The sequence below is a fragment of the Ochlerotatus camptorhynchus genome, unplaced genomic scaffold (genome assembly GCF_037179485.1).
Source record: "Ochlerotatus camptorhynchus isolate MF236.1 unplaced genomic scaffold, CSIRO-AGI_Acam_v1.1 ptg000124l, whole genome shotgun sequence".
NCBI lineage: Eukaryota > Metazoa > Arthropoda > Insecta > Diptera > Culicidae > Ochlerotatus > Ochlerotatus camptorhynchus.
This window is the reverse complement of record NW_027040614.1, coordinates 1,857,784-1,885,068: the sequence shown is the minus strand read 5'-3', so window position 1 is coordinate 1,885,068 and position 27,285 is coordinate 1,857,784. Positions and strand designations below refer to the sequence as shown.

At 41.4% G+C, this 27,285-nt stretch overlaps 1 protein-coding gene and 1 long non-coding RNA gene across 2 annotated transcripts in view; one reads left to right on the top strand and one right to left on the bottom strand.

The window, feature by feature from the left end:
- The window catches only part of LOC135699998 (uncharacterized), a 43,695-nt gene extending 37,745 nt beyond the window's left edge, over positions 1 to 5,950 (bottom strand). Inside the window, exon 1 of the long non-coding RNA XR_010517564.1 lies at positions 5,882 to 5,950. This is a non-coding gene — a long non-coding RNA (uncharacterized LOC135699998). The remainder of the gene's footprint in view (positions 1 to 5,881) is intronic.
- On the top strand, positions 80 to 26,130 carry Ctr1B (Copper transporter 1B). The gene is made up of 3 exons (XM_065220343.1): positions 80 to 556; positions 629 to 816; positions 25,665 to 26,130. Exons 1-3 carry the CDS (start codon positions 491 to 493, stop codon positions 25,864 to 25,866), a joined length of 456 nt encoding a protein of 151 aa, XP_065076415.1. The 5' UTR covers positions 80 to 490; the 3' UTR covers positions 25,867 to 26,130.
- Positions 26,131 to 27,285: the final 1,155 nt, after the last annotated feature.

The following is a 27,285-nucleotide window of genomic DNA, read 5'->3' as shown; positions in this document are numbered from 1 at the left end:
TTATCCTTATCAAATCGAGTCGCATATGTGGCCCGCTCGGGGGTCGTCGTCTTGGAAAGAAATGCCACCTCTCGGCGCGAATATATCTTATGCACTTATTGAGTATCGAGTTTGCTCGCTTTTACCTATTTATTGACAAGTGATAAGACATATATCCAGGCAGACCCAATTGGGCGAATATCGAATCCATTGCCAGCGTGGAATATTTGGACAATACTGATAAGGCGAAGCCCTTTTTTCCCTCGATAGAAACAAGAAGAAAGTCGCTGTCTTCAATGGCCTTATCAATTATCTTCGATTGGCTCAATTCAGATACAGGTGTGCTTACCGAAGTCCAACGACGACGACGACGACGATGGGACTTATCAATTGTATAAAACCATGCAGCAATCGAAATCCGTAGTCCAGTTAGTCGATCGTTAGTTAGCCCTTCGGTAGGCTTGGTGCGTTTTGTGTGTGTGGTGATAGAAGCAGCAGCAGCAGAATCAAAATGGATCACAACCATAACCATGGTGGAATGGATGATATGGAGATGCTCTGCCCGATGCAGATGTCCGTACGTGTTGCTCGAATTGGAATCCCAGTTTGCTCAGAGCGATGATGTAACGTAATTTTTCGTCCCAATTAGTTCCATGGAGGCTCCTGCGAGATTATACTGTTCCCGTCGTGGGCCACCACCGAGACGGGCCAGTTTGTGGGCGCGTGGATTGGGTTCTTCCTGATGGCGCTGCTGTACGAGGGACTCAAGTTCTATCGGGAGATTCTGGCCCAGCAGGAGTCCAAGAGCTGCGCCCAGGGCGAGAAGAGGAGTATGAGGTGAGTGTTTGCATTAGGTATCATAACTATTGTCTGCAGCACTACTTGTTGTTTGCTGATTTCGCGACGCTAGTGAAGTGAGGCGCAAGATAAGATTGTGACTTTGTATTGGAGAGGTGTGGTGGTGCGATTGATTGAGTGAATGGAAGAAGGCGAATGTTCGGTTGTGACCCAATTTAGTGGACTGTTGCCGCAAGTTTGTAGAAGATAATTTGGATTGGTTGTTTGCCTATGCGGTGGTGTTACACATGTAGGACCAGAGAACAGCTTGTTGAGCTCAAGTGAGAGCGACGGTTATTGACCATGCGTCTCCATAAAGCGAGATATTGAGTCTGTTGAGTCAAACAAAGTCTTCGTAAAAGATGGTTTGGTTTCCCAAACCAAACAAGACCAGGAGAGACATGATGCAACCAAGACGGAACGACGTTTCGTTTCGACTTTCTCAATGAGGCTCCAGTGTGGTTGAATAAGTACCCTCCGGGAGGAACGTTTTTTAACCATAGTGATGAGGAATGGAATTTGAGATCAATCTGCTTTGCCTGCAATTGATCAGTGCCCTATGGAAAATATTATCCATGCTATTCAAATTGGCGTTGTGCCAAAATCAAACACATTAACCGCTTCTGCAAATCTAATCAATGATCTAGTTTATTTTTTTAATTTTACTACGTCTTCAGCTATGCTGCACAGATTGTGAATCACTTAAATAACTGTTAGTTGTCTTATTCTAGTTTTAAAACTATTTTTACTTATATCGAAGTCAAAAAGTTTGGCATCATTCGACAAATTAAACTCAAGTGGGTGGTTGTTGTCTAGCAGCCCAGAATAACGGACGTTGACGGGAGCGTCAATCGACATCGATGTTCGTAGGGAGGCTACCTGAGTCAATCATTCCAAGGTAATCTCCGTAGGGCGAATCGAACGAAGCAACGTTGCACTCTTTCAATTCGGCCAATTGACCACTTTGTCAAGCAGTTTTGGCTTGACTTTCTACCAGCGATTTCACAAAATTGGACCAACTAATTTCTATTGTTTTATGAAACGCACAAATTTTGGCTATTTTTCTCGAGGTTCTAGAAGAAAAAATCTCAAAATAATGTTTTATTTCAAAGTTCGAGTGGTAATAAATGTCATTTTAACTGCTCGAATGAAGTGGTTAATTTGGTTTTATACACTTCGAATAAATTAACAATATAGGTAGACTCTTCAATGCATACACTTCACGGAACTCAGATGCATTTAGGCGGATGAAATCAAATACGGCGAAAGCTTTCGAAGTAGACCAACAGGTGAGAAGGTACTATCGTATTTTGTTTATCATCGCGATTTGGAGTCACTACCTTCTTGTAAGTCGATAGTCCGGCTCGTTTTTTGGCTCGATGCACGGTTGTAGACGATACACCCAGCTTATTTGCGGCATCTCGGAGAGAGAGGTTAGGGTTTCGCTTGAAACTACCGGCAACTCTCTTTGTCGTCTCAGCGGCTTCCGGTTTTCGATTTCCCCCCGATCCAGACTTCCTGGCTGTCGACAAACGTTCCCCAAACACTTTAATTACATTTGTAACGGTTGATTTGGCAACTTTTAGCGATTTTGCCAACTTTGCGTGCGAGTAGCTCGGATTTTCGCGATGCGCGAGCAAAATTTTGATACGCTGCTCTTCTTGCTTGGACGGCATTTTGACAACTGAAGCCTGGTACGCAGCTGAAAAGAAAACGGAAAAGTAATTTTTGAGGAATATTCCCAAAGTAAATTTGACAGCTATAGGGAGGTGTCTTTTGCTAAATTTTGAGATCATAGGTACACAGAAAAACAAAACTACCCACCGCTTGGGTTTTTTAAACTCAAATTTGAGTTATTTGACCTCTGTCCGTTTCATTTCCTCTCGCTATTGTTGTCAAAAATAGAACGAAAGATTCGACTCAACCGTCTAGTTCCGTACAAGAAGCCAAAATTGAGTAATATGCGATATACCCAAATTTGAGTTAATTGAACTTAATTTTGGGTAGAAAAAATTGAAAATAACTTAGCGATGGGTAATTTTTTTTGCCGTGCTTAAATGCAAACTACTTTGAGCCGGTTTACCCAAATTTGGCTTATCGTACGGAACATGGGAGATGAGTGAAAAGAACTTAATTTTGGGTTGTTTTGAATTTCTGTGTAGGTGTCGTCTAATTTTAAAATCAACAATTCAGTGCCAACATTTCAAAGGGGCGTAATTGCATTTGTAAACAATGACTTTCGTTTTCGATTTCTCGCGAATGAAAGCTCACTTATGAAAATGAATGACAACAGCAGGTAGATAAATGTTTCCTGTCCCAGCTAGCATTGGTAATTTGAAGGGGTGGGCTTTTATTTGCGAGAAATCGACGGCTAAAGCCATTGTTTACAAAAGCAATTACGCCCCTTTGAAATGTTGGCACTGAATTATCAATTTTCATGTTGTTAAAATGCATCCAAAACATCATTTTTACAACAAACGTTAAAATTACCTAACGGAATAATTGGTCAGACCATTATTCCGCGAGGAAAATGAAATTGCATTCAGAATGCGCCACCTTCATATCGATCACGAAACTAATGTAATCGATCTTTCCTTTACCGATTTCTTTTGAACTGCGTACTGGGTCAAGAAATGCTAAAGGAAAGTAATTTCTTTAGCATTCCGTGTCCTATCCCGTAGCACGTAAAAACGTCATTACTTTTCAGCTGCGTACCAGGCTTGAAGAGTGAATTCCAAAATCAAAATAGGAGCAACATTCTACACACACACACCTTCAAAATGAGGGGTGTTCAGGTTTTTTAAATGCAAAATTGAAAGAAATACGTCGAGTTGATATTGACCAAATTTTGACCGTATAACCCTTTAGACCAACAGGTGAGAAGGTACTATTATCTTTTATAAACAAAACGTTGATTATTCTTTCCTCGCCAATCGAACGCAAATTTCCAACATCGTCGGATAGAGGAAACTTTCCCCAACCCAAACATGGTGTTAGTTAGCGTAGACGAGCCTTGAGTAACGAGAAAAGGGTTTCCGAAGTTTTGTTCGCAATAGCTGATGTGCTCTTTTCTGTTGTTGGCCGCAGCTCAATTGGTTCCCGAGATTCTATCCGCCAGACTATGAATATAGCGACTATAGGCCATATGAGTTAAGTCGGGGGTTGAAGTCGGTAACGAAAAGAATACAAATCAAGGGCCCGAGGTGGCTGCCCTGCGGCACGCCAGATGGTGTTGCACAACGATTTGACTCGGCGGATCTCAGTTCAACGTAGGCGGATCTTTCTTGTAGGTATGACCGTAACCACCTTACTAGCCAGTTAGGAAATCCCAACCTTTCGAGCTTTCTCAGAGTTAATTCATGAGGCACTTTATCAAACGCTTTGGAAAAGTCCACGTAAATTTTGTCAATTCAGAGAAAAATTAGCATTTGGCGTCAGATGTGACAACCGAAATTGACAATCGTCACTGACAGCCAATGCCAATGAAACTTTGAAGCACTAAACCAAAACTATTCGCAGAAGGCTATGTCCTCATAACAACGCGAAAAGCATCACAAAACATCAATAAAACTGATGAAAGTTTGGATTAAAAATCGAAGAAAAATTAAGTTTGTGTGTGAATTTATTGCGTTACAGGTGTGCGTGCCATCCCCGATTTGCATCATTTACATACACAGAAAAAAAGTTGTTGAATATTACATCCAAACAGCTGCACAGAGGTCATTCCGCCGGTTGTATAATATTACGGTGTACGATGTACATCGATTTTGCGAACAAAATTACATCCATTGATGTTATATTGTATCTGCTTTTTGCTATTACATAATTATTTCATACATTAGCTTGAATTACGTTGATCGATATTACATTTTTTTTTGCTGTGTAGAAGAAAATTGTTCAACCTACCAATCATGCCTAAAAATATACCGGAAGTTCATCCTGTATTCTAGCCTGCAATCTAGTTAAATTAGGCAAACCGGACAAGTTTATACCAGGGGACTGGCAACCCCATATCAATCCTATACGTTTGACAGTAGGGAAGATCACGGGTCCTATTTAAATACGGCCCGCTTGACGTATACATGAAGGAAAGGGACGCAAAATTGTGTTGTAAGCAGAACGACAAGAGCAGATGAAAGTATCAAAAACATGGCCGCCAGCCAGGCCCCTGGTTTATACAGCGATCTTTGAGCGATACAGCTATACTCAACACGATCAAAGCAGGTCAACGGAAAACAGTTCATTTTGTCCTTAAACCTGGTACGCAGCTGAAAAGAAAACGGAAAAGTAATTTTTGAGCATTTTTCCCGAAAGAAAATTTGACAGCTATAGCAACAATCAATACGAAACTAACGATTTTAAATTGGCTCACCACTTTAGTAGCCTATTGGTCCCAAGCAAACGATTAACGTACCCTATTCTAGTTGAAATTCTATTACTACACTATGTTTGTTTTGATTCGCTATGAAAGTTTGACAGATAACATCAGGGGTGTGTGGATTCATGCAGAACATGCAGGGGTGAGTGAAATAGCTTGGGACTGCTTGGGACCGTTGTTCTGGTACTGAGTGAGCCAAAAATAATAATGATTTTCTTCGGGACCCAGTGGTCTTAGAGTTACCTCTATGGCTATAGTCTGCTAAATTTTGAGATTATAGGGAGATGTGGTCAAATTGTAAAATCAACACTTATTAGTGTTTATGTTGTTTAAATGCATCCAAAACATCAGTTTTGCAATAAACGCCAACATTACCTAACGGAATAATTGATCAGACCATTATTCCGCAAGGAAAGTGAAATTGCATTCAGAATGCGCCACCTTCACGTCGATCACGATACTAATGTAATCGATCTTTCCTTTACCGATTTCTTTTGAACTGCGTACTGGGTCAAGAAATGCTAAAGGAAAATAATTTCTTTAGCATTCCGTGTCCTATCCCGTAGCACGTAAAAACGTCATTACTTTTCAGCTGCGTACCAGGCTTTAACGGGCAATAAATGATATTTTTGCTCCCAAACTATCAACATATATTTCTGAGTAAAATGCCTGACATTCGGGACGAACCTACACTGTAACAAACCACCGTCCCCTGTTCGAATGAAACCTCAGACCATTCAAATCGAAACATCGAAATCCAATTTTCGAAGGATAGCTGGAACCGGATGACGGTTGTTTTGAAATCAGATGATTTTCCTCTCGAATACAGGATGAACATTGTTCTGAAAAAGGATAGGGCACAGGAGTGGAACTTCAAATCAGAAAGTGGCTCCACTGGTCATTTGCGAACACTAGCGCACCTAGCGGTAGAAGGCATCTTCGGCCTGCAGTTAAGATAGGCAGCATGCTATGATAGTGTGAGTGCACATAGAAAGCCTATGTGGAACGCTACCACATCACATTGCTCGTTGAGCAGAAAAACGAGCACTTTTTGATACACCGATTTGTTTGCACTTCCCCTTCTGTTCTGTGGATAGGGCCTTCAGTTGGAATGCGCAATGCTCTCTGCAGAATGATAGTCATCTTAAATTGAAACTCATTTGGTATTGGCTCAGCCCCTTAACGCAAATCATTCAAAACGATGATGTAAATAATTCTGTCGAAGGTCATTTGCTGCTCTGAGTAGACAAACGAGGTGGAAGCATAGCCATCGCTATCAGAGGTGTTACGAACATTTGTAAAGCGTGGAAACCGTAAATTGTTTATTTCATGGTGCAGGATGTTTCCTCTATCAACACTACATTTTTGTATCCATGATGAATGGCTATTCAATATGGAAATGTAAACAATCAAATTAATAATCTAATCTAAAGCATTTGCAAGTCATCCTATCATTAAATTGTTGCCCTCTGAGCCCAGTATGTTTTACAGCTAATTTTCAAATAAATATTATCCTTTATTTGGAGGACAGTCATATGGATGCTCATCAGTTGATGACAAATTCAACCATAAAGAAATCATCCGAAATTCGACAGCATATTGTTAAAGGGCTCGAGCAATACAATAATCAGTCGAAGTATTGGAAGATTGCCGTAAAAGCTCAACGCAGATGTCTCCACTGCATGATGATGATAATGTTGACAGACTGCATATAAAATTCGTGAAAATTAGCGTTTAATCATAATTTTCATCAAGCCTGTGTAAAATCCTTCCAATATAACATTCGAATTGAAAAAGAAAACGTTTTTACGATCAGACTGATGTGCATCTTTGACTTTTCCAATTGAACTTTCATAAGATATATTCATTTCATTTCGCGGCTCCATCAATGCTGCATCATAAATATGATGGTAAACAAAAGTAAATTGCTCAATTACTCAAAATAAAGATGATTTGTCATCTTGTTATCACTTTGAAGACCATCTAGCACCATTTTATAGTATGGTGCGTGTTGAGTAAATCAAGCTCCGTTGCGTTTTCCGTCAAAAATTGTGAGTATCAATATGTTTGCTTAAAAAAGGCCAAAATGAGCATTTATTGAATATTGGCGTCCTATACAACCAATTCTGTATTACCACCAGCATGATACAACCTTTCCTAAGTAAATTCACTTAATTTCCACTTTCATCTTAGTGAAAATCGCACATATTAACCATTTTCTGAAAAATGCAGCTGCGCAGGAGGTAACCTCTCCCTGTGGGTGCAAACTTGTTATGCATAATTTGCCATGAAAACATCTCTGATCCATACCAAAATAATAACAAATAGTTTTTAAACACGTTTTCTTACACGATTCAAGCAAAAGTTTTCACTTAGTTTTTCTTTATGGACCGATTTGCCCCAAAAAGCGTCTGTTTTGCTTGGAAAATTTGGAAACTATCCTCCTTCTAGTAGTTCTCACTTCGAAGTGTAGGTGGCGAAAGCTTGGAAAAGTTTCACTGCAAGACGCCAATAGGAGATCAAAAGCAAAACAAAATGCATTGTGATGACACCTACGTTCCGGTTCAGTAACTAAAAACGTGATGATAATTTTGTTTTTATTGAATGTAGGTAATACGGAACTACTGAAAAATACTTGTTAATCACTGCGAATTCCACGGGTTTCTATAATGAAACGAGGTGAAAATGGTAAAAAACATATCAACTACTATATCCAACACATTTTATATGTATTTTGAAGAATAGTCTGATCAAAAATTGAGATCCAGTTTTCAAATTTGCAATTGATTGAGGTTAAAATCTATGCGTACTCAACGTAGCAATACGCAAGCGATACAAATCTAAACAGATTGAAAACATCTTTAAAGTGAATGTGTTCCAGCTGCTGAAGATCATGATGTCGATATAACCAAAGTTGATATCTTGGACTACGTCCGAGAAGGGTTCACCGTTCTTAACGTCAATGATGTAATTTTCCTGGGATACTGGAAATATGTTGCGAGTAGTATTCAAATTACCGGATACGTAGCCCAAAGCTCCACTCCGGGCCAAGTTTCACACAAACTTGAACTGATCTTGCATGCCTCGATATCGATTTTTCTCTAACTCCAAAAGCCATTTTCCACTTCCGCAGCAATTTCTCACTGGACGGGAAGTTGTGCGGATTACCTTTTCGTTTTTTTTTGTCTTGCATTCTAAGACACTACATACTTTCGGATCTTTAATATGGGGATATTAAAATACATACTGTTTTAATTTCATACAGGTGTCTGTAATCACAGAGTTGAGTTAATATCGTGCTCTATGACAAAAAAGTAGGTAACAATTTTTTTTATTCGCTTTCCGGAAAACACTAGTTTCATGTTTGCGTTGACTATTCAATTATCGGAACTAAGGCCAGTTATTCGTTTTTTCCCTTCTGAACGTGATAAACTTTACGGTTTTACAGTATTTTGCGGGAAATTTAGAAATTAAAATTTAATATTTACATTCAACCAAAGAATTTGACAGATGGAAGCAGAAGTATCATCACAAGGACGAAAGCGCCGCCTACACTGTACACAAACATCATCCTCTGATCGAATGAAACCTCAGACCATTCAAAACAAAACACCGAAATCGCTTTTTCGAATGATATCTGCAACCGGATGACGGTTGTTTTGAAATCAGATGATTTTCCTCTCGAATACAGGATGAAACTTGTTATGAGAAGGGATAGGGCCTTCAGTTGAAATGCGTAATGCTCTCTGCAGAATGACTGTCATCTAAAAGGAAATGCATATGGTATTGGTTCAGCCCCATAACGCAAATCATTCATAACGATGATGTAAATTCTATCGAACGTCATTTGCTGATCTGAGCTGACAAACGAGGTGGAAGCATATGCATCGCTATCAGAGCTGTTACGAACGAATAGGTAAAGGATGAAAACCAATGTTTGATAATTCGTGGTGAAGGAGGTTCTTTCCACCACGAAATTTTTTTGTATGCATAATGGAATGGCTTATAATGGCTATTCAGTATGGAATTGTAGATTATCAAATTATAAATCTAATTAAAAGCACTTGCATGTCACACTATTCTTAAATGTTTGTCCTCTGAGTGCCGTATGTTTTATAGCTAATTTTCAAACGAAAATCATCCTGTATTTGGATGACAATCATATGGATGTTCATCATCTGACGACGAGTTCAACCATAAGAATATCATCCGAAATTCGAAAACATATTGTTAAAGGGCTCGAGCAATGCAATAATCATTCGAAGTATTGCGGATGTTTTGGTTCAGTGTACATGTCGGTGCCAGCTTTTGAACGCGAATTGCGGATGTTTTCGTTCAGTGTAGGGGTAAGACAACTGTACTCAGAGTTAATATATTTGCAGTGAGTAAATTTGAGTTACTCAATATTTACTCAAAAACAAACAAAGTAGTCTAATATTTTTCATAAAATAATGTTCAAACAATCCCCGTCTGACAGAATGTTTTGATTTCAAGATTTAGTTTTCATTCATTAAAAGATCCAAGTTATGTCGTTTTCGTTTTTACTACACTACACCGGTGTAGTGTAAGCAGCAATAAGCATGAGTCACTGACAGTTCATCATCATTTGTTTGTAAACAAAGGTGCAACCGATAGCTACACCCTAAAATTTTTCGGTGTTCGGCGGTGTAGCACCGGTGTAGCTACACCGCAAAAACGAAAACGACATTACACTCAAAAAATATTAAAATCTAAATAGTATAAAAGCTACGCTAAATCGCAACTCTCCTGACCGACGCATAGCTCGGTATAAAAGGAGAAAATGCAAACTTAGTATAAAAGTCCTGTATAAGGACGCGAGTGTAAATTCATGTTATGCTTACTTTGTATTGTTTGACTTTAAGCTTGGGTTGCATAGACTGGATATATCTGAAGGGTGATACTGATTGTTTGTTTTCTTTACTGTAATGAAAAAAAACATAGAAGCGCAACTAATTGGCAAATCAAAGTTGACACTTGTGGAGAATAGAAGAACTATGAAAGTGATGATGGTTTCAAAATTTTCCACGGCGAGGTATACGAATTCAATCTTAAAATGCCTTTATTTTGCAAATGGAGCATTTTATTTAAATCTGGTTAATGCTACGTTAGTAGAAAACTTAAGGACTACTCATTAGATAAATAATATAGAAAAAATAATTTCTTTTCAGATTTTAAGGTGTATGCATAGATTTCAGCTTTTCTACAACTGTAGCAACAACCAGATTTAAATACAATGCTCCATTTTCAAAATAAAAGCATTTTAAGGTTGCACTCGTATACCTCTCCGTGGAAAATTTTTAAAACCATCATCACTTTCATAGTTCGTCTATTCTCCACGAGTGCCAACTTTGATTTGCCAATTATTTTTATTTCTTGTGAAAATTACAAAAGATTTGCCTACTGGTTGATGCCATAGAGCGGCTGGGATTTGTTGTTCCTGGAGAAAGTCAATTTGCTCAACCCCGTCGCTGGAACATCTTTTAATTGGCCTTGGGAGGTTTTAGTTGAACTTCGATACAAAATGATGGCAGGTCACATTCATTCATCCAAATGCCCATCTCATTGGTGGAGTAGTTTTCGGTGTGGAACATGACATGGCTATGAGTTTCAACCGATCTTCTGCAGAAGAAAGTGGAACGCGTTGTACCACAGCAGCAGGAAGATGTTCTTGAATCCTTCTTTCTTTTGGCTATAGCACATTAGGTGTGAAGTGATGTCCTTCGATCGGAAGTGCAGTTCATCTATAGGGTGTATGGCAGAGAAGCTCTGGGAATTTCTGACAGGGTACGCAGGATCTTCGCGGGACAGACCTGGGAGAGTCACTGCAACGAGAGTTTTATGAGTGTGGCCTTCCGGGTTGACGTAGGTGTCTTGTTTCTCAGTGCAGGTAGCTTCCGGCAGGATGGCGTGGATCAGCTGCACTCTAACATCACCGTGATGACTTTGGTAAAGACGAAGAAATCCTCCATCTTGACGACATCAGCGACGGACAAGTTTCCGATCCCAACCAGTTCAGCCGATCCTTAAGGGCAAATCAACGCTTCGGCATTAGTCCAATCATCCAGCAACTGCTCCAACTTGCCCTTGGGAACACTACTCAAAGCTTGGGCGATGGCAATTAGGGCCAAATCCCAGTCGACTGCTTCCAGTTCTCCACTCGGGTTGTGCCACATGGAGGCAATCAAACGCTGGTGCTTCAACCCATCACAGGCGATTTTTCTCGAGATTTTTCTTCAATTGTGAATTACCGAAGTTCGACGTTTTGTTTCTCTAACACAGTTCACACAGTTCTTCGGAAAACACCCCGCAAATAATAACCACAACTTTGTTTGAATATTTTGCTTGAATGTTGAAACTCAGTTACTGCTTTGCAAAAAAAAACACTGAACGAATTTCACGCCGATATTCGGACTTAGTATAATTTTGAATCAAAATTTAATCGTATCAATGTATAAACGTTGGTCAACCTTAAAATGATTAAATTTTAATCTTTCCTTGATTAGTAATATTTTTGAGTGTAGATGGCTCTTGTCCAAGCAAAGGGATGTTTAGGTCTCGTTTGCTTTCTAGGATGGATGGCTAAAGTGTAATGTCTTTGAAGTTTTTGGTGATGTGGTGGTGTTAGTGTTTCCATATCCCAGCCATTTATAATTACCCGGGAATCTTAAAATAGCTGAAGACTCTTCCCGGAAATCGGAAAATATTTTCGGTAGTTATTTATTAAAACTTGAACTTCGTCAGGATTTCCCCAGGAAGATTTTTCCGACAATTTCTGGATGTTTCTTCCAACTTCCCCTTGAAGGTTTCGACAAGCTTCTTCGGAAGGATTCTTATGATTTCTCTAGGAGGTTTCGTCTGACTTTGCACGAAAGTTTCTTCCAACATCTCCTGGAAGTTTTTTTTTTAAACTTGCCCTGGAAGAATCTTCCACCTTCGTCCATTGTTCAACGGAAGTTTCATCATCTTTTCATTCCAACAGTATCAGATTATAATCAGAAGTCCTAGATTACAATCAGAAGTCCTAGATTACAATCAGAAGTCCTACCGCTGGAAGTGGAAACTATTTCCCATTTCATCCGGACTTACCACGGAAATTTTTTTTTTCTGAATTATTCTGGAAGTTTCATCCGGCTGCCTAAATTTGCATGGAAGTCTCTTCTAACTTTGCCCGGGAGTTTCTCACAGTTTGTGTCAGAAGACTCTACCTGTTTCGTTTGAAAGATTCTGTTGGTAACAGCCGAAATGAATCAAATTCTATAAACTTTATTCACCAACCAATGTATTTCAGCGAATGAAAGTTATAAAATTCCTGTGGAATACTCAGTTAAGTTAGGCTAATTTAGGATAATTTTCATGTAATGCTTACATTTAGTGATTCTCGCTGTATGGCAATATAATTGCTTGAGAGATCCAACAACTCTCGTAGGTTTAGGAAATCTGTAGGTTTAAGTTTAGTTTACTAATGTGTGCCTTGGCTCTAGATATAAAGTCTCACCTATCAACGGTAACAGAACAGCCGAATTTGCTGGTAGTTATAAGTAATCGTTTAGCCGTAGGAACCTATTTAGATGTTTGTGTTTAGGATCATGTTTTAGGTTTAAATTCTTTTTACCTCACCTTTTTCCGGGCCACATATAACTTATTCAGAAGGCAAGTAGAAGTTCTAGTGGTTCATCGATACCTTAGATTAAGAATATATTATAGAATTATATTAAGATTAGAATAATTTGCAACTAATATTTAGCACTCAAGTTCACTAGGTTTAGTTCACTAGGTTTAAGCAGTAGATTTAATGTATATAATAAGTATATATATAAGTAGTTTTGATTTTCGCAATTGGCAGGGCAATTTCACTTTTGTTTTGTCTTCTTTCCATAGATTTGATTTGTTTACATCCTGACCACTTTTTCCTCTCACCGCGTGACAATCCCTCGTATAGCGATGGGTGTGGTTGCACTCACTCGGCAGTGGCGTAGATCAGCGGTGGGAGTACACACATCTGGAGCGGGCGTAACCAACAAATTCTTTGCCAGGAAGCTTTCCTGACTTCGCACTAAAGATTCGTCAAACTTTCTCCGGAAATTTCTATCAATTTCCCCCGAAAGTTGTGTGGCCATTTTTAATATTATATATGTTTAACATGCTTTTCGTACAAAAAAACTGCTTCTCGGGAATAATTCTGGTAAATTGCCCGGGAAGGAAACACTAGATGGTGTGATTTCAAGACTAAGGAAGTAAGAATTTGGCCAAAATTGTTTTCAGAAGATTAATTTAGCTCATGAAAATTAAAACTCAATCTCACTAAATCGGTCAAAGAGGTTTCATATTTTGATGCACTACATGCCTGAAATGAGGAAACTCTTTCGTGATAAGCAACATTTTATTTACCAGCATTCCGAAGTAGAAGGGTTTAAATCTCTGAGAATATTTAGCTAGAAAATGTCAGAGTTAGGGTCAACTCTCTCCAGAAGCGTTCGTTGTTTTCCCTGATACTCCTGCAAAAAGACATCAATAGACACGAGTTGAAAAAGGTTGAACAGGAACAGGTTGAATTTTCATCGTCTTGTGTTGTTGTGTTGATCGACACAAAAAGGAGCATTGTTGAATGCAGTCTTTTATTTAATTGTTCATCCCAGTTTCAAATAGATTAGTTCTGGCCAACTTCATAGTTGATTTTATTCTGAAACATATATGAAGTTTGTCAATGAGCGATCGTCGAATGGATGTAGGAACCATCACATACCATTTTTTAATACTGGGATTGTCCAGAATCTACCTTTGGATTGACTGGATTATATGGAATCACCCCTGGACAATCATGAATCCCCGTCAATATTGAGTGCAATTCTTCCTGTGATTGTCCGGAATCCTCCCTAGGATAGTTCATATTCCTTCTTTGGATTTTCCGAAGTTACCTTTGATATTGTTGGGAAACCGAACTGGGATTGTCTGAAATTCCCCCAAGGCTTGTTAGGAATCTCTACTGAGACTGTCATAAATCCCCTTTGCGATTGACTGGAACTCTCTTAGAGATTGTACAAAATCCCCCTAATAAAACGTCATCGGCATGGCAGTAAAGCAAGACAGCTCTGACTGTTCCGTAAGGTCACCATAGAAATCATCCATCGATTTTGAGGGGACAGCTTGTAGTTCCTTTCATACACGTGCAATTGCCTTTTAATTGCTGAAAGATGTTCCCAGTAAAGCATTGCAAGCGCACCGTTTAAAATGTTGTTGCTTTGCTCTGCTTGACATTATCGGTTGCTATGTGTATTTTATGTTGAGCAACGCGAGTTACTCAGAGTTACTCAAAATTAACTCTGATTTTACTCATGATCAAAAGCTGTCTTGCCCCAAGGGACGAACAAAGTTCTTTGATATCCGCAGAACCTCACATAAAAGGTCAACAAATGAGGTTTAAGAATCAAATTAATTCCGGTTGTGATTACATATTAGTGTCAAATATCCCCGAACCTGAGCCAGAAGGTGTCTCAGAAAAATTTATTTCAACTGGATCTGAATTTTATAACAGTTTAGAGTCTACAATTCATGCTCAGTCGGTAAAGGCGCAGTTACAAAGCAAGATCATGCTGGAGGTGGCTGGGTTTCAATTCCCGGTCCGGTCTAGGAATTTTTCGGGTTGAAAATTTCTCGACTTCCCTGGGCATAGAAGTATGATTGGACTTGCCACAATGCAAAAATAGTACAGGCATCGAAGGCTCTCAATTAATAACTGTGGAAGTGCATCTAGAACACTAAGTTGAGAGCACGCAATAAGCTAATATGCGATATGCAATAAGCTTGAAATGCGAAGAAGAAGAAGTCTACAATTCATTTAATAATATGTTTTTGTGTCAGTGTTTGTAATGTATGACAGCTGCGGTTGTGTCTTCTTCTTGTTTCTGAAAAATCAATGAATGCTAAGATTTCTGTGAACTGGCAATTGACGAGTGCACGGATGGATTTGAGTTCACTCACTCGACAAAAAGTGACACAACAGCGGGGCCCTGTTTACTAAAAATGAACATATATGTGTTCATTTTTAGTAAACAGGGCCCCGCTGTTGTGTCACTTTTTGTCGAGTGAGTGAACTCAAATCCATCCGTGCACTCGTCAATACTGTCAACTTGGCAATGCTTTTCCAAACTGGAGTTTTGCGTGCCATGAGATTCGTAGTGTTAAGTGAACCCTACACGATTGCTTTTATTGACAATAATCGTATTGTCAATACATGCTATATTGACGTCAATATATCGAGATTGACAATATTTCTGAATTCACATCATCAATATTATTGTCAATAATTCCCCTTCGCGTCAATATATTGATGCGTGTGGGGTTTGCTTTAGAACGGTTCTTCACAAAACCATGTCGATATTGAGAAATTATGGGTTTAGCAGCAGAGTACATTCTATCGTGAATCAAAAGCTCGAGCGTCTTTGCTAAATAGACGCACTGATGATTCGAGAATGGACAGTCCCGAACATAGTGCATCTGACCGCATTTCCAACAACTGAAGACTGAAAACTGTTGTCGTGAATTTCCCTTCTTGTCTTGCGTGCATCGCGAGGAGGACGACTCTATCTACGATGCAGGAAGTATTATGTTTTGCAGTGGCTAGCTGCGCGCTCGGCGCCTAATATTAGGTTTTGCACCGTCGGGGTTAACCTCAATCTGATGACAGTTCAGTGGTACTGTTTACGTGGACTTAGTCGATTTTTTCTTGGGTGGATTTTCTCGATAATTTTTCAGAGTGCAGAGAGATGTAAACCACACTTCTGCATTGTCCACGAGCAACATCCTTTCACCGCGCTGTTCCTCGACAATTTTCAAGTTAAAATTCGGAAATTTTAGAATTTGTTTTTTCGAAAAAATGACTAAGGCTGTGAACCATTTGCCGAGTTAAATTTAACTCGTGGTTAAAAGTGACATTTCGAAAGTTATTTTCTATGTTCGAAAATCCCCGTGCTATCGATCGACCGGTTTTCGAGCCACGGTTGTCAAAGTTTAACTTCTTGTCTGTCAGAAATAACCATGCTCGGATAGCAGGGTTAATCAATAACTTTCCATCTGTCAAATTTTAACCAAAAGTTAAAAAAATTCGCCAAATGGTTCAGAGCCTAAGTGCGGGTAAACAGTACCACTGAACTGTCAAAAAGGTTCAGCCTATTAACACTGAGTTCATTTGTGACGTCACGCTGCAGAACCTAATATAGGTGCCACAGTCGGAAGAAGTGTTAGTTTGTTTACTAAAATGAACCATGCCCATTTTGTTATGGCATGTTTGCTATAAGAAATGCGCCTCGTGTTTATTAGCGAATTTCACATCAAAGATTGATTAATTGAGTAGGAAATCAGTTTGGCACGGCATTTGCACAGCAAAAAAAAAAATGTAATATCGATCAACGTTATTCAAGCTGATGTATGAAATAATGATGTAATAGAAAAAAGCAGATACAATATTACATCAATGGATGTAATTTTGTTCGCAAAATCGATGTACATCGTACAATGTGATATTACACAACCGATGAATTGACCTGGTTGCAGCAGTTTCGATGTAATATTCAACAACTTTTTTTGCTGTGTGTGACCAGCATACACCTTCCGGTAGTATGAAACAGGTCAAAAACTGTTCAAATCCGCAGATAAAAATTTTTGTTTTGAATTTCTGTATAGCAACATAGTGAACTTTTCGTGAACATTAACGGCAAAGAACTCACCAACACTGGGAGACCGTGAGTTCCTGCCCACCTGTCATAAAACCGTCTTGAGCTGCGCGTACGCTGAGTAGATAGAATGAAGATTTATCGTGATTTTGAAGATTTCCTGCAAAAAGATGATGCGTGATGCAAGTAGATGCGAGAAATTAAAGAAGATTTTTCGAAGATTTATTCGCTAATATGAGATTTTTTGAGTATCTAGAATTGAGAATTAGATGTGTCGCCCCTCAGTGCATCGTTGGTTTGGAGCTTGATTGACGCTCGATCATGGATGTGTCCGCCTTGAGATTAACGAGCCGTTGATAGTCGTCGATCAGATTTTGGAGAGTCTCGGGAGCTTCTGGTGTTTTAGTTTCGATCCGGGAGAGTAGCCTGGCTCGTATGTCCGCGTAGCAATGGCGTTTGAGACCGCAGACGGACACCAAGCACGGTTGACTTTACCTCCGTAGCTGATAATGCCTTCTGCTTCAGATTTCACCAGCTGCACACACTAATCCAGGCCTCCATCGTTCGGTAAATTTTGAACTACAAAACTGTTCGGTAAAAGTTTAAAAATCAGTGAAAAATCCAATTATTTGAAAATTTATTCTGAACATGTACAGAATTTGTTCGGTTTACCCCATTTATTGGTGAAAAATAAAATTTATAAATTTTCTTGATTTCTCACATGTAACGGTCATTTGAAAATTTTACCGACTTGGTCCGCTGTTCAAAAACCCGGTAAATTCCTACCGACTTCGGTGATCTGAATTAAGTGTGCAGGCACTGATATCACTCGACCTTCAAGGTTTGTGATCCGAATATTTTCTTGAAGGTTTCGAATGTGTCAGCGAATTGGACGTCTTTTGGAAGCTTCAGCAGAATGTAATTGGTGTACCGGGTGTGTGACTGTGTATCCAACTTTCTCAGGAGCAGTCGTACTTTGGTCACATCTTCCAGGTTCTTGACATCCGAATCAAAGAAATCTGAGTACCGGCTGTACCACTTGTCGAAGGTGATTCCATTTTCCGGGTCGAACGAAAACTCACTGATATTCGTTGCCAAGGCCTCAAGTTTTTGCTCCGGACTACTAACGGTTTGAGCTGGTTCCGCTAGCTTCTGTAGGAGTGCCGCCATCTGGAGAATTGCTTCTTGAAGATCTGCTGGGATCCAACACTTTCGAACAGAGGATAATGTTTTGGTACAGTGTCACGGTGCCGGTGGTTGAGTGGTACACTGAACGAAAACATCCGCAATACTTCGACTGATTATTGTATTGCTTGAGCCCTTTGAGAATATGCTGTCGAATTTCGGATTATTTCTTTATGGTTGAATTTGTCATCAACTGATGAGCATCCATATGACTGTCCTCCAAATAAAGGATAATATTTATTTGAAAATTGGCTGTTAAACATACTGGGCTCAGAGGGCAACAATTCAAGGATAGGATGACTTGCAAATGCTTTAGATTAGATTATTAATTTGATTGTTTACATTTCCATATTGAATAGCCATTCATCATGGATACAAAAATGTAGTGTTGATAGAGGAAGCTTCCTGCACCACGAAATAAACAATTTATGGTTTCCACGGTTTACAAATGTTCGTAACACCTCTGATAGCGATTGCTATGCTTCCACCTCGTTTGTCTACTCAGAGCAGCAAATGACCTTCATCGTTTTGAATGATTTGCGTTAAGGGGCTGAGCCAATACCAAATGAGTTTCAATTTAAGATGACTATCATTCTGCAGAGAGAATTACGCATTTCAACTGAAGGCCCTATCCTTTTTCAGAACAATGTTCATCCTGTATTCGAGAGGAAAATCATCTGATTTCAAAACAACCGTCATCCGGTTGCAGCTATCCTTCGAAAATTGGATTTCGATGTTTCAATTTGAATGGTCTGAGGTTTCATTCGAACAGAGGATGGTGGTTTGTTACAGTGTAAGCGTGACTGCGTTCTTGCCCTCTGGTTTCAGAGAACAATTCTAGATAGAGCTGGAATTAGGGCGAAACAGTTTTTGTAAACAATGACTTCTCTCGATGATTTCTAGGAAGCCAAGACTCGCTCACTCAAATCAACATCGCCATCGAGTAGGGGAAGGCTCCCCCTTCCCGTTGGCTATGTTGGTTTGCGTGGGCGTGCCTTGAGTTTCGAGAAATCATCTAGAGAAGTCATTGTTTACAAAAGCTGTTACGCCCTAATTCCTGCTCTATCAAGAATTAATTTAATTTCGTGTTTGCTATCTGGGTCTCCCTCCAGATTCATACTAAGGCCATCTTGATGACATTTGTTTTGTCGATCAAAATTATAAAAACTTACTTGGGCTCTAGTGCAAACAAGGCATTACAGTACGAATTCAGCAAACAAAAAGTACCATACACCATTAAAGAAATTTTGTGTGCACGGATCTTATGGAACTTTATTGCCTTGCACAAATTGTTAGCAGAGCGTGAAAAAGAAACAACTGATCGTTAAGGATTGTAACAGTGGAATGAATATTTTTTTATTAATCGTTCTTTACAGGCTACTTTGATAGGTTTAGGTTTCAGCTGGTTGCTGTGATTGTTCGTTATCTCAACACTCCTCCTCGAACTGCACAGGTATCACACCAGCCGATGTTCGATGTTTTGATATCTTGAGTTTGTTCAATGGTTTGGTGAGCATGTCCGCAACCATATGCTCCGTTGGACAGTAGATCACGGATAGCATGCCTTGTTGAACAAGATCCTTGGTGAACTGGAACTTGGTGTCAACGTGTATGGACCGGCGTTCCAGTTTCTCCGACTCCAACTGTCGGATGGCATTCTGGTTGTCCTCGAGTAGCAAGATTTGAGTTTCCGGCTCGTGGATATCCTTGAAAAGTTCTTGACATGCATCTGCAGCAGCAATAAACTCAGCCTCCGTTGAAGATAGGGCAACGTAGGTTTGCTTCCTTGCCGCCCAACTGATCGCACCTCCACCGAACATAATCAGAAAATTTCTACTGGATTTACGGTCCCGATGATCGATCTGCATCCTCGTAAGTCTTCAGGTCAACATTCTTGCCGCCCAAATGCAATCGAAATGCCTTGTCGCTAGGAGATACCGCTTAGTGCGCTTTGCTTCAGTCCAATCTGCTGCATTCGGGGCACTCACCTTTCGCCCAAGTAACGAAACGCTGATCGCTACATCTGGCCTCGTATTGATCGCTATGTAGAGTAAACCACCAAGAACAGACATCCAAGTCAAATTCCTGAAGTGTGTAAGAAATTTAACTGCTATTTTGAATAGACATTTGAAACTAGCAATATCGTGGTGGCGCTAGCGTCGCTGCCCATCGACGTCGATGACCGACGTCATCTTAACATAAATGTCAAAATTGTTGTGAGCAAAACATTGTTCGTTTAAAACCTATCAAAACATGGGCCGCAAGTGCGAGTTTTATTGGTGCGCAAATAAACAAGGTGTTACCAAGCGAAAATCTTTTCACAATTTTCCTAAGGATGCTGAATTACCCGAACTACAGGAGATTTTCTTCTCACGTGGAGTCCAAGTGCTTGCAACGAAAAAGCTATGCTCCGGCCACTTCCCCCCGGAGGCTTTTCGAATTACTGGAAGAACAGATGAAGGGTAAGCAGTGTTCAAATCATACCACATTTTTCTGAATTTAAATGAGGGCTAATTGGAGTACGAAAAGTGGCTGTAGATCTACAGGAAACTGCAAAAGAGCTTAGTTTTTTATTCGAAAATAATGGTTCTGAAGAAACTTGATTGATTTCCGTTGTTTTGCCTTGTTGGTTTTGAACTGATTTGACAGTTCATTTGGATACACGGTCAATAAGATCAACCCAAGTTTTAGTTCAGTTTACTCATTAATCTCAAAAGGTGATAACTCGAGTCGCAACACTCCGTGCGGCGCTAGTGTTTCTAACGTATTTTAATTTAAATTCTTACACATAATTTTTCGAAAAAAATTTCAAGCTTGGATGTCTGTTCTCTGTGAGTAAACCATCAACCAAACTGGAGTACGAAGTATTGTTTGGTAGCTTGCTGGATTCCTCCTCCTTTGCTTGAAGATAGCCGGGGTCCATCGGGATAAGTGATGGCTTTGCCGTTTCGAGTCCGCATCACGACGTCAGCCGCTGGATGTAGCACTGCTGGTTGAGCAGAAACCTTCCATCATTTTCCCGCTCCACCTGTATGCCCAGGTTCTGCCGCACATCGCCAGGGGAAGTGGTTTTGAACTTCCTCGATAATGCTTTCAGAATCGCTTTATATTCCGCCTCGGTCTCACACACGATGAGCATATCGTCGACGTACAGAACGATGAACGCTTGCTTCTCACCCTTGGTCCTTACGTATAGGCACTCATCAGCAGTTGATTGTAGAAATCCCAGCTTCTTGAAGCAATCGTCAATCGTCTGGTTCCAAATTCGACCGGATTGCTTCAGACCGCAGAGCCTTTTTTTCAAATGGCAAACTTATGCGGGATTCCCAGTCTCGTATCCTTTCGGTTGACGCATGTATAGGGCCTTGGTAAGCGTCCCACATACAGGTAGGCCGTCTTGACATCGACGTGTTTCACTAGAAGTTGACGACGGGTGGCAATGGTTAGCAAAGAACGAAATGTTACCTGTTTTGCCACCGGAGCGAACACCTGCTGGTCGTAGTCAGTGCCGCACGTCTGACTAAAACCTTGTGCGATCAGTCTCGCCTTGTAGTGTGTCACGTTTCCATGGTCGTGCAATTTCCGCTTGTACAGCCATTTGCAGCCAACCGCCTTTCGTCCATCTGGAAGGGCCTCAACTGTCCATGTCGAGTTATTTTGAAGGGACTGGATCTCTTCTTCCATCGCAGCTATCCACGATTCGCTCTCTTGTCCGCTTACTGCTTCTTCATACGTCCTCGGTTCAGTAGCTGCTGCCATGTTGCTTGCTTCATGGTACCGCTGTGGGGCGACACCTTTGTTGGACCGCTCTGGTCTTCGTACGATGGTTTCATCGAAATCTTCATGAAGGGACTCGTTGCAAGAATCGAAGTCCGTGTCGGTTACGTCCGACCTTTCATTGTCATTTTCTTCGTCAATCTCTGGATCGTTTGGATCCGGAACTTCTTGATTTGCTTCAGCCATAGGAGGTAACGGCTGTAGAATTGCCTCGTACGACTCCTCCTCCAGATTAGGAACATCGGTACCGGGTTGGACCAACTCCTCCTCAAATAAATTGACGTCTCGACTGATCAGCTTGTTAGTGGCCATATCAATGAATCTGTAGGCCTTGTGGTTACTGGAATAGCCGACGTACGTCATTTCCTTCGACTTATCCTGGAGTTTGCTTCGCTTTTCCTTCGGCACATAGACAAATGCTCTGCACCCAAACAATTTCAGACGTGAAACGTTCGGTTGACGTCCCCACCAAAGCTCTTATGGTGTGATCTCCACAGCGTGAAAAGGTAGGTGGTTCTGTAGGTACACGGCCGTAGCGGTTGCTTCAGCCCAAAATCGTGCAGACATCCTGGCGTCCATTAGCATGCATCGACACATTTCAATGATGTATCGATTTCGTCTCTCCGCCACTCCGTTCTGCTGTGGCGAATATCCGGCAGTAAACTCGGGGTGGATTCCATGCTTGCGATAGAACTCCAGCAGTACTTCGCTCGCATACTCCCCTCCCCGATTAGACCTGATGCGCTTGGGGTACTTCCCGAACTGAGTTCTGCGACCTCGGATTTCGAGGTAGTCTCCAGTGGTCCATACACGTCCGAGTGGATGAGGTCTAATGGTGCGGAGGTCTTCTTTTAGGAGGTCTTGGGGACGGGAGTTCGAGCCTGCTTTCCTTTCACACAGCATTTGCAACCTTCACATATTCCGCAATCTGCAACTTTCATACCGGTAACAAGCTTCCTTTTCAGCAGAACATCCAACGCATCAGCTTCCCGGTGTCCAAACCGTCGGTGCTGGCTGTGCTGGCAATCTCGCTTGTGAGATGCAGTTACCCTCGCGGCGACTGCTTGTTCTTGCTTATTCAGCCGGTATAATCCTCTGCACTTCGTCGCAGATGCGATTTTCTTCCCATCGACGATGATTTTGCACTTCAATTTTCTCAACAAAAATATGTGGAAGCACCAGCCGGATCACTGCAAAATCGAAACAGAAAACAAAATATTCTATGTGGATGATGTTTACAAGCACCTGCGATGGATAAATTAATCAGAAAAGGTAAAAACATTTTCCTCTTCCTATGCTTCATGGCGAAAATTTCAGCCCTCATCACTCTTTTGATGGTTCCCTTATTCACCACCAGATGCTGAAACGATCGCTTAGTTTCTATTGGATTCGCCTATTCAACCTTCGCCTTTCGAGTGGTCATAGTAAGCACTGACAAAAGACTTGCTGACAGCTTTGGCACAAACAAAACGTGGTTGAGACGAATTTTATTCGTGCTTCCAGAACCGTCCACACTTATGATCACACCAGCTTCAGTACCAGCGACCGCTACTACACGCCCGTCAGCCAACTCCACTTCGCCTGTAGCCGGTTCTAACTCGTCGAAGAAATCCCTGTTGGAAGTCATGTGCAAACTTGCGCCGGAATCGATGACCCAGTCGTTCGCCGTGTCGCCAGTTCCGATGGTCAGCGCGTACATGTTGCTGTAGCCACCATCCCGCGCGGTCTTCGCATTCTGTTTCTTCGATCCGAATTGCTCTCTCTCTGTAGCTGCTTGCAGTCCCGTTGTTTGTGACCAGGCTTCTTGCAGAAATGACACACAATCGGCTTTCGTCCCACCGCTTTCAGTGCCGTCCCTCCGGTTGCGTTACGATTTTGCTTGCTTACCTCATCCAGTAGCTTCTCCCGGATCAGGTTCAGCGTCAAGGCATCATCCGTACGTGTTTCGATGGCAGTCGTCAATGCGTTGAATGATTTCGGCAATCCTCGCAAGATAAAGGCCGCCATGGTATCCTCTCCCAGGTCCTTTCCTGCGCTGCACAGCTTCGTGTACAGGTCTTCCATCTTCGTGAGGTAATCGTCCATATCCTCACCTTCCGTGTACCGGGTTTCGCACATCCGTTGTAGTAACGAAACCCTAGTGGACGCCAAACTGATTTTCCTCCAGCAGTAGCAGAATCGTTGCACGGGCCTTTTCATCGCCTTCCACCCACGCCGCCGAGGCACCCGCCTCCGCTTGACCTTCTCCAGCTGCCGGTGGTTTGTTCTTTATGTAGGTCCACAAACCTTCCCGGATCAGCAGCACTTCGGTGCGAAGCTTCCATGCTTCATAATTTGCGTTGTTCAGCTTCGTAGAATTCATCAGCTCCATCCTATCGTAGGTTTGGCTTCGGTCTTGAATTTCTAAAAACTTCTCCAGGAAAAAAACTTACACGTTGCTAAGGGCCCATATAACCTGTTAGCAGAGCGTGAAAAACAACTGATCGTTAAGGATTGTAACAGTGGAATGAATTTTTTTTTTTAATAATCGTTCTTTACAGGCTATTTTGATAGGTTTAGGTTTCAGCTGGTTGCTGTGATTGTTCGTTATCTCAACACAAATTGGCGTTGACGAGAGCTGTTACTCCTATGGAAAAATCTCATATGTAACTGTCAGTCTATGTGTGCAACATGGCGGACTTTTTCTTATTCTCTCACTCCAACGCAAAACCCCATAGAGAACTGTCAAAATGTGTGTGAAGAAACGTCACTTCGGGACTGGTGTCAAGGCGAATTGCAGTACGTACTCCGTTCCTGTTACCATTAAAGGGTTTTTGATGAGTTTTTCGCTCGGAAGGCTTCTCCAGGGAACATACCATTTTCAACTGAAATGCTTGCTCATTTGTCCAAATGTTCACGCATTTTTCCTCTAAACAGCAAGTTTCTTCAAAGGGTTGCGCTCCAACAGTTCAAAGGAAAACACAATTTCCATCCCATTTGAACACTAACACTACATTGAAAGACGGAAAAATCTCAACGCAAAGCAAGCGTGTTGTTTTGTTATGTGAATGATACGCACACGTCACCGTTGTTGCCATCGTCGTCGTCAAGGCCTTCTTTATCCCTTTCGAAAAAAAAAAACTTCCTTTTTCCAACCAGTAGGTGAGACCCCAACTGCTGCAAACACACGCCGGAAGATGAAAGAATTCAAATTTCCTGAACTGGCAAATGTGACGTCGTCGTCGTCGTCGTCGTCGTATCACTCGTATCAGAGCAATTATAATTCCTCCCACTTTTGCATCGGAGTGGATTTAAGGACAACAGCGGTGAAGCCACTTGCTTTGGAGTTGTCGTCGATTGCTCATTAGACGGCACCCTTTTTTTTATCGCCACGTTTTGATCGCTGCAGCGCTGGATGCAGGAAATTAATAATCGTTTTATTTGATAAATAACCTTCAACGCTCGGTCGGTGGATGGCAACGACTTTTGACTTTGAGTCCGGAACTTAAGGCTACACAGAGAGCCGGGCGTATTGTAATGAAACGTTTTTTTAATTTTACGACACGTGGCAGCTTCGTATAGCCTACTTGATGTCGACTGCAGTAGAGCTTGATGCTGAGCAATTTTCTTGCTTTGATTATTTTGATGCCGAAATCGATTCCGGATTCTTGCCAGATTACTTTGATGCCCTTTGATTTTTTTTTTGTTATGAATGGATGCGATAAGATCGTCTCTGCCGGGTTGAGTGTCGAGTTGAGTGGGTGATGGCGAAAATCCAATTTTCTTATTGGCAGGAGGAATTTTTATGAGATTCTAACGATTCTTTCTTTGCATTTTAGGCATTTCATGACGGACAAGGTGCACATCCTGCAGGCGGTTCTGCACTTGATTCAGGTTTCGGTTTCCTACGTTCTGATGTTGATAGTGATGTTGTTCAATCTGTGGCTGTGTTTGGCGATTGTAACCGGCGCTGCCGTTGGGTACTACTTCTTCGGCTGGATTCGCCAGAGCAAGATGGACCCGAACGAGTGCTGCAATTGACAACTGGATGACGCTGGGAGCCGGAATGACGAAGATGCAGGCGAAAGAGATGGACTAACGTTGGGCTGCCGATGTGATTGAAGGATTTTTTTTTGTTTTAGTTCGCGGATTGTAAACAATGCAATCGATTGAGATGAAACCTCCACTTCCGTAGATTTAAGTGATCGCAAGTATCGTTGTATAGTAATAGTAGGATTTGAATTTCGTTTCGTAGGTAGGAATTTTGAAAATATACTGTGTAAATAGATTTGTACATAACCACAACGCCTGCTTTTTTTTTCAACCCGATCTGCCAAACGCAAATTCGGAAGCCATCGCATCGCAGAGTAAGCTGCCTCGCCAGAGAAGAGCAAATGTTTTGATAACTAATTTGTAACCTCATCGTTTCATTTACCTTTCTGTATATTCCAAACGCCTCTTTTGTTGGTTGCAGCATGTGTGCTTCCATTGTGCTGTGGTGGCCCTTTCGAGCTCAGGTAAGAAAGAAGCCCTAATAACCATTGATAGAATATAAGAGAAAAACCGACAAACTAAACAGTCAGTCAGTGTAATAATGATAAGCCCCCAGAGGCCGATCTTTTCTCATATGCGTAGGTCAGGGAAGGTGCTACCGTATTGTTACATTCAGAAAGCACAGAAAAAAAGGAAAACACGCACCGAAAGAATCTACCCCGGTCGAATCGGTTATTGTAGACCGCGCGGCAACTCGATCCTCTTTTCACTGCGGTGTACGAAGGTATGAAGAGATCATTTCCCAAAGCAAACATTGAGCTGCCGCCGGTTCCCCAAAAGGGTCCCGATGTGTGCGTAATCCTCTTAGGCAAAAATTATTATCTCCGATCGGGATTCGGATAGGCCTGGCGCAAAGCACACTAAGCTCAGCCCAGTGCTCAGTAGGCTTTGTGAGATCGTCTCACTCAGTAGGCTTGATGGGTGCGCAATCTCATTGTCATAGAGAGTACCTATCACTATCGTCGTCGGTCGGTTGGTCACAGGCGGCTATGACCTGCTTCAAACAGGGAGACAGTGAGGATAACTGTCATGTCTTCTTGCGGTGCGATGCACAGTCGGCTTGCTTGGACCTCCATCGTTTGAAATGTGCCATTCTGTTCTGTTGGCTTTTGTTTCAACGCGGCAGGCCAACATGTGCCACGCCACGCGAGAGGAGTGAAGGTACCGTTGCTGAAAGTGAAGGATGAAATATGTGACATGGTTTATTTTATTTTTTTCATTGTTGGTGTTTGAGCGCAGCGAATTCCTTTGCCGTATAGTTTTCGGTGGGTGTCAAATGAAGTGCGCTCAGGCGCGGCCTAAAAACAAAAGGGAAACCTGAAAGTTGAATCTCTGTCATAAAATGCCAAACGAGCATATGTAGAGAGAGCGGAAGTGGGATGTCTGGCGTGCGTTCTTCGGACCCTT

Bases quoted from the DNA above. Each gene is read 5' to 3' on its own strand.
- Ctr1B (XM_065220343.1), top strand. From the start codon at position 491: ATGGATCACAACCATAACCATGGTGGAATGGATGATATGGAGATGCTC. The intron at 557-628 runs GTACGTGTTGCT...CGTCCCAATTAG, and splicing joins TCTGCCCGATGCAGATGTCC to TTCCATGGAGGCTCCTGCGA. The intron at 817-25,664 runs GTGAGTGTTTGC...TTTGCATTTTAG, and splicing joins GGCGAGAAGAGGAGTATGAG to GCATTTCATGACGGACAAGG.